Source organism: Petaurus breviceps, unplaced genomic scaffold (genome assembly GCF_028583685.1).
Source record: "Petaurus breviceps papuanus isolate PSGF00001 unplaced genomic scaffold, PetGlider_PUasm1.0 180, whole genome shotgun sequence".
NCBI classification, from domain to species: domain Eukaryota; kingdom Metazoa; phylum Chordata; class Mammalia; order Diprotodontia; family Petauridae; genus Petaurus; species Petaurus breviceps.
The window spans coordinates 3865428-3872938 of record NW_027185782.1 but is presented as its reverse complement, the minus strand read 5'-3'; the positions used below and the strand labels follow the sequence as shown (position 1 = coordinate 3872938).

The following is a 7511-nucleotide window of genomic DNA, read 5'->3' as shown; positions in this document are numbered from 1 at the left end:
CCATAGTCAGACTCTGGGGTGAGGGTATGAAAAAAGAACTATGTTCAGTTCTTGAGCAAAGGTGACAGGTCAGCTGGGATCCCTACCCATTCCGGCAGGAAGGCAGCCTCAGGCTTGAAGATTTTGAGGAAGGGTGAGTCTGGAAGGGTGTAGTTGGCCAAATAGATCGTCTCACCACCTGCCAGGTAGGCAGCCCAGATGCCAAAGGTACCAATAGTCATGATGGTGTGGTTGCATTGGATAAGCAGAGCGAAATCCTTCTCTGGAGAGGCCTCCTTCCCATTTCCTGCAAATATCACATCTCCCTTTGTGGTGTCAATGTTGTCCCGGCACCAGGCCATCCCATTGCTGGTGATCACAAAGAGAGCATCACTGTAACGGTCTCTGAACCAATTCATTGCCTGTTCCAAGTAGCCCTTATCTGCCACCACACCTTTCCAGATCTGGGGCATGACATGAACGTAGTCACCTCGGCGGACATGGACCCCTACAAAGGTGGCTGGGCTTTTCCGTATCCCCCAAAGGTAGGCTTGAGCCTCCTTTTTGATATGGTCATGCAGGGAAAATTCACGACGAATTTCTTCTCGAATGTGGTGATAGAAAGTCCAGGAACAGGGGTAGCCGGTGAAACGGACATAGGCCTTATCAATATGGCGATATTCCTCTGACATCCAGTCATGTAGGGGGTAGTTATGCCAAGATATGTGCTTGGCTACACTGGCTGGGAGAACAGGAAGAGTGATGCGGAAGATGGGAGCGAGGTAACGATGCATCTCGGGAGAGATGTAGGCCCGATGTCCATTGAGTTTCGCCAAGGCATAGAGAGTGGCATACTGACCCATCTGATTTCCTAGACGACCTATAGAATTCACAGTCCAGATGTCCTCAAGGTGTGAGGTCACAAGGGCTGAGGTTTCAGGGACTGATTTCTGTTTCCATGATTTGGACATCTTTGAGAATCGAAGTTGAAGGTGGAAGACCGTTGAGGTCACAAAAATGAAGAGGAGGAAGTGGAGGGTTGGGAGGGAAAAGAACATCAAGGGGCCTGACATGACTGAGGGGAGGAAAGAAAAAGGGAAAAAAGTTAGTAAAATCATTTGGAGTTGGAGAGAGCTGGATATCTAGGTAACTGGGAATGATGAAGGTAGACATTTGGGTCTCCTGGGACTGTACGGAGCTATATTTCTGGGGCGGAGGTGGTGCAATGGACAGAGCACTGGGCCTGAAGTTAGGAAGACCCAAGTTCAAATACAGCCTCAGGTACTGACTAGTCGTGTGACCCTAAGCAAGTCATTTAACCTCTGTTTGTCTCAGTTTCCTCATCTGTAAAATGAGAATAATAATGGGACCTACCTTCCTAGGGTAGTTGTGAGGATCAAATGAGATAATACCTGTATTTATTTTATCCTACTTTTTGAGTTTTTAAATTTATTCTAAACTTAAATACAAAATAAGAAAAGGGGGGGGGAGTGGCCAGGTAGCACAGTGAGAAAGATCACCGGCCCCAGTGTCGGGATGACCTGGGGATCAAATCTGGGCTCAGACACTTAGCACCTACCCAGAAACACCTGGCGGTGTAACCTTGAGCAAATTACTTAACTCCAATTGCTTAAAAAAAAATAAGAAGAAAAGGGAAAAAAAAAACATTGCCATATACATAGCAGAACATAGGAGAGAATTCAACAAAAAAACTATAAATTTCCATTACAAGGAAACCTACGTAATAAATACTACACATTGTTTTCAAAGCTGTCCAGCTTTTCTTTGCTTCCTTGCAAGTTTTCTTTTCTTCTCTGCTGTGCATTTTTACTTTATTTTCCCCCTCCCTCCCCTGTCCCAACAAAAGCTACAATTAAGCATGGAGATATATAAATATATTCACATATATATTCATATATATACACATACACATATGTGTATATATGTATGCACACACACATATATATACACAGATATCTATAAACATACACATACACTCATACACATACATGTAAGACTATACTATGCTTATTTCCCTTTGTCATCTTTTTCTTTGAAGGAAGATAGCATCTTCTTCATAGGTCCAAGTCTTTCCATGGTTTTTCTAAATCAACCAGCCCATCATTTCCTACACCACAGAAATTTTCCAAGCTAATCACATTCTATCTGAGAGATTGTCTATGAAAGTTTTCCCCCAATTTTCTGCATTCCCTCTATTCTTGACTGCATAGGTTTTATTTATACAAGAAAATTTTAATACACTTCAACAATGCTGTCATCTTACGCTATAGTTTAAAGTGTGATAATACTGAATCTGCTTTCTTTACATCTTTTTCCCCCTACTTTCTTTGAAGTTCCTGACCTTTTGTTCTTCCAAATAAACTTTTTTATTTTTTCTAAGTAAGGTAATTTTTTTTAGTGATTTAATTGAGATAGCATTACATAAATAGATTAGTTAGGTAAAATTGTAATTTTAAATTATAATGACTTTGCCTACCCCATGAACAATAAATATAACTTCAATTATATAGATCTGACTTTATTTGTATAAAAAGTCTTTTATGTTATGGTCATAGAGTTCCTGTGTCTGTTTTGGCAGCTATACTCTCAGGCATTTTATACTAGTTATTTTAAATGGTCTAAAACAATACTGAATACTATGGCTGACACATAGTATGGTTTCCCTATTTTTATCTTTTGATTAAATCTAGTTTAGCTTTACCTTTGTCCAAGATCGTGATTACTACCTCTGCTTATTTTTTTATATAATAAATGCTATTCTAGACCTTTATTTTATGTTTATGTGTATCTCTCATTTTTATGGCATTTCCTGAAAGCAACATATTGTTGAATTCAAAATTTTAATCTGCTATCAGTTTCCATTTTATGGATAAATTCATCCTAGTCACATTCTAATTACTTGTATATTTTCCTCCTTCCTCCTTTCACAAACTCTGCTCTTCCTATTCCTATCCCTCCTCTCTCTTCTGCTTTGCTTCTACCTGCTACCTTGACGTCCTATTCCTTAACCTACCCACCCCTCCAAGAGTCCTTCCCTTATCTTCTCCCCCTACCCTATCCCCTTGCCCTCTTATTTCTTTCTGCATTTAGAAGACTTTTATACCCTGCTGGATGTATATGCTGTTCCCTCTTTAACCCTTTTCTGATGAGAGTAAGATTTCAGTACTACCCACCCTCCCCCTTACTAGCTTTCTGTATCAATTTTTCCTTTTATGACTCATTTTATTTCTCCCTACATGATTTCATTTTTTTTTAGAATCATTCCATCATACTCAGCTCAGCCTAAGCCTTTCTTTCAAACTAATCACATAAAGATGACAGTTATAAAAGAAGTGATAATATTTTCATACATAAGAAATAAATGGGGTGCCTAGGTGGTGCAGTGAATAGAGTACTGGCCCTGGAGCCAGGAGGACCTGAGTTCAAATCCTGCCTCAGATGTTTAACACTTACTAGCCATGTGAACTTGGCCAAGTCACTTAACCCCAATTGTCCTGCCCTCTCCCCTACAAAAAAAAAAAGAAATAAACAATTTGACCTGAGTCCCTTATAATTGGTCCTTAATGTTTACCTTATATATCTCCTGGATCTCATATGTTGAATTTTCCCTTAAGTTCTGATGTTTTTGTCACAAAACCTGAAAGTCTTTCAGTTCATTAATTTTTTTTTTTTTTTGCTGGGTAAGTTACCCTTAGTTGTAACTCCTGAGCTTTTGCTCTGCAAAATACAGTATTTCAAGACCTAAGGTCCTTCAACACAGTAGCTGCTAGGTCTTGTGTAATCCTTTTTGTAGCTCCATAATATTTATATTGTTTTTTTCTTGTTGCTTCCAATATTTTTTCCTTAATTGGAGTCTTTGAAACTTAGCCATGATATTCCAGTAAGTTTTCCTCCTGGGATCTCTTTCAGGTGGATTTATTCCTAGATATAATAATTGTAAAACACTTAGCACATGGTCAGGTATATAGTAAGTACTATAATATGTTAACTATTTTTGTTGTTATTGTTATATCCTAGAGGGTCTGGGATAGGACTGAATTCCAGAGCCCCAATGGGCTGGATATCTAAAGTCTAATAGTTGAGACTAGGCACCCTAGGCCTCCAAAGGACAGTGTACCTGAGGATTAATTAGTAATAACTATAGCTGACATTTACATGGCACTTTAAGGTTTACCAAAGTGCTTTGCTTTCATTATCTCATTTGATTCTCCAGTGAGGCTTGCACTACCTACCTGGTGAGGTACCTCACCTGTTACCAGTTAGCCAGAGGGTAGGATTGAGTCAGGCCCCTGAGTGGCCACTGCACTTCTAGCCTGGGAAATAGGCTCAGCCTCAAAATAACAAGAACAACAAACATTCAGATCACATGCTTGAAAAAAAGATGTATTTGAAGACAATTGGTTCCTTCTTGTCCTTCCTTCTGGAAGAAGACCAAATGATATCACTATGTTGGGGTCAAGATACAGTGTATCCAACTATGGCTGATCCAACCAATATGAGCTTGGAAGGCTCTCCCACAGATTGGGCACAAATGTCCACATGAATATTTGAAGAGGAGATGTCTCTAAATTTGTGCATCTCATGTTTCTTTCGAGCTACTGCAATTCTACTTTGCTCATAGAGCACAGTGCCTTCTTTGATTGAAGGCACAACATGCTGAGTGGGCCTTTGCCAGTGTCTCTGGTATCATACAATCAATTCCAAAGTTCTTCAGAGAGATCTTGAGAGTTTCTTTGAATAGCTTCTTCTGACAATCATATGAGCACTTGCCTTGTGTGAGTTCTCTGTAAAATAGTCTTTTAGGCAAATATATAGTTATGCACTTTTGGCATTTGAACAATTTGGTCAGCTTATCAGAATTGGGCTTTCTGCAGAAGAGCTTGAATGCTTGGCAGTTTAGTTTGAGAAAGGACCTCAGTGTCTTGTAACTTAGGCCCATGATCTTCAGAATCTTCCCAAGACAATTCAAATGGAAGTGATTCAGTTTCCTGGCGTGGTGCTGGTAGACTGTCCAGATTTCACAGGCATACAACAATGAGGTCAGCACAACAGCTCTGTAGACCTTCACTTTGATAGGCAGTCTAATATCTTTTCTCTTCCACACTTTCCTCCTGTGCCTTCTAAATACTGAGCTAGCTCTGGCAGTTGGTGTGTCAACCTTATCATCTATGTATACATCCTTGGAAAGTATGGTACCAAAGTAAGTGAATTTATACACAGTATTCAAAAGTTCCCCATTTGCTGTAATGTGGTTCCACATATAGATGGTGTGGTGCCGGCTGGTGGAGAACCTGTTTTCTTAGTGTTAATTGTTAGGTCAAAATTAGCGCAAGCAGCAGAGAATCGATACATACTTTGTCACACCTAAGCCTCAGAGGCTGCACTGAGTGTACAATCATGTGCAAACAAAAAGTCATGTACCAACACTCCCTCCATTTTGGTCTTGGCTTGCAGCTTTTCCAAATTAGTTTGCAATCAGTGGGGTAGCTGACCTTGATGCTGATTTCATCCTCATTGAGGCTTCTAACAACATTGGTGAAAACATCATGCTAAAAAAGCATGGGAGCAAGCACACAACCTTGTTTCATTCTATTGGTGACTGGGAAAGTGCAGGAACATTGTTCATTATCCAGAACCCAGGCAAACATGCTGTCATGAAACTGACATATAATACTGATGAACTTCTCTGGGCAACCAAATTTTGCCAGAATTTTCCACAAGCCCTCACAACTGACAGTATCAAAGTCCTTGGTTAGATTGACAAACATTGTATACAGATTTCTGTTCTGCCTCTGGCATTTCTCCTGGAGTTGTCGGGCAGCAAACACCATTTGACCATTCCTTGGCTCTTTCTAAAGCCACACTGGCCTTCAGGTAAATAACTGTCTTCCAGGTGAAGGATCAGCCAAATAAGGAGGCCTCTGGCAAGAATCTAGCCAGCAATGACTAAGAGAGAGGCCCTCTCATGATTGTCACAGGACAATCTATTTCCTTTACCTTTATAGAGATGGGCAATGGAGACATACATCCTTGAATTCCTGGGGGATAACCTCCTCTTGCCATATGACCCAGAAGATTTCAGTCAGCTATTTTATGAACATTGGACCCCCTGCCATGTAATTGTCAACTGGAATAGAATCAGCACCAGGAACTTTGCCACGGAAGAGAAGCCTAATAGCATTCAAATCCTCTTCTTCATTTGAAAGTTTGGCTAGAGAGGAATTGACTCAACCTGAGGTATATAGTCAATGGCTTCAGCACTGATTGAAGGCCATCTGTTGAGAATACTATGGAAGTGTTCAGTCCATCTTCAGGATCTTCTGTGTGAAAACAACTAAAATCAGATGTCTTAGGTATCAGAGATTCAAAGACAACTAATGAAACAATCCCTACTTGAAAGGAGTTTTATCAATATGCTAGAATTGAACACAGTACTCTGGATATGATCTGACTTTATTATTATCCCTTATCCTCTGCTTCCTTTACCTTTTGTTTTTTTTTTTTTTGCTTTTTGGAGGGCAGCTGGGGTTAAGTGACTTGCCCACAGCCACACAGCTAGTTTTTGTGTTAAGTGTCTGAGGCCAGATTTTAACTCAGGTCCTCCTGACTCCAGGGCCGGCACTCTACTTGCTGCGCCACCTAGCCGCCCCTGCTTCCTTTACCTTTGACACTTCTCTTTATCAAAGCCAATCGCTCTTCTTATATCTTTGATACCCCCTCTTCTAAGGACCATTCCCTTGCCCCCACAATCCTTCCAGCTATTATCTTTTCTCTCTCTAATTTTAGATCTTTACACTCTCTCTATCTACTTACTCTATCTTCCCTACTGTCTACAAATGTGCCCAGGAAAACCCTATCCTTAATAACTAATGAACAAACCTCCTCCCTTGAACTACCATCTTTTACAGTTTTATCTCTCCTTCATTTCACATCCAAATTCCTAGGAAAAGTTGTCTATATTTCCTTCTTATTCCCCTCTCAACCCCTGCAGTCTAGCTTCTGACCATATCTCTGACCTGAAATTTCTCTTCAAAGTTTCTCAGAGATCTATTTGCAAATACAATGGCCTATTCTCAGACCTTATTGCCAGCCACTGAAGGTATAGGATGGATGGTGAACAAAAGGTTCGGGCTAGACGACCATAGTTAGGCAACAATGCTAATTCAATGGAGTAGTATATAATTGATTACATAGCATTCTTGTTTATGCATGGAAAGTTTTACAGTGAACTTTGAATCACCAGTTTATCACAGATTCACTCAGCTAAACATAGATTATCAGTAATGTCCTTGACTACCAAGGCTGCTTCCTGCATGGCCAGACTGCTTTTAGGAGACACCGCAATATTTCTTGATACTGATTGCCAAATATTGTTCTTGGGGAAAGCTATGGAACACCTTATTGTTCTTCACCTCCCATCAGCAGCTCCCCAACATGGTTGATCACTGTCTCCTCCTAGGTCTTCTCTCCTGTCTGTATTTTTGTAGCACTGCTCTTTCTAACAGGTCTAG

At 40.3% G+C, this 7511-nt stretch overlaps 1 protein-coding gene across 7 annotated transcripts in view; it reads right to left on the bottom strand.

Moving 5' to 3' along the window:
* The window catches only part of LOC138160260 (galactoside alpha-(1,2)-fucosyltransferase 2-like), a 40043-nt gene that overhangs the window by 25597 nt on the left and 6935 nt on the right, over window positions 1–7511 (bottom strand). For 4 of the 7 annotated variants that reach the window (XM_069086858.1, XM_069086857.1, XM_069086856.1 and 1 more), the window contains one exon: window positions 7–1054. The exons of 1 other annotated variant lie outside the window; for it this stretch is intronic. In XM_069086858.1, the coding sequence (XP_068942959.1) occupies window positions 45–1052 (1008 nt within the window). In that variant the 5' untranslated portion in view covers window positions 1053–1054 and the 3' untranslated portion in view covers window positions 7–44. Of the gene's footprint in view, window positions 1–6; window positions 1055–2732; window positions 6321–7511 lie in introns of those variants that run through there. 2 more of the 7 variants (XR_011168115.1, XR_011168114.1) reach the window with 2 other exon arrangements.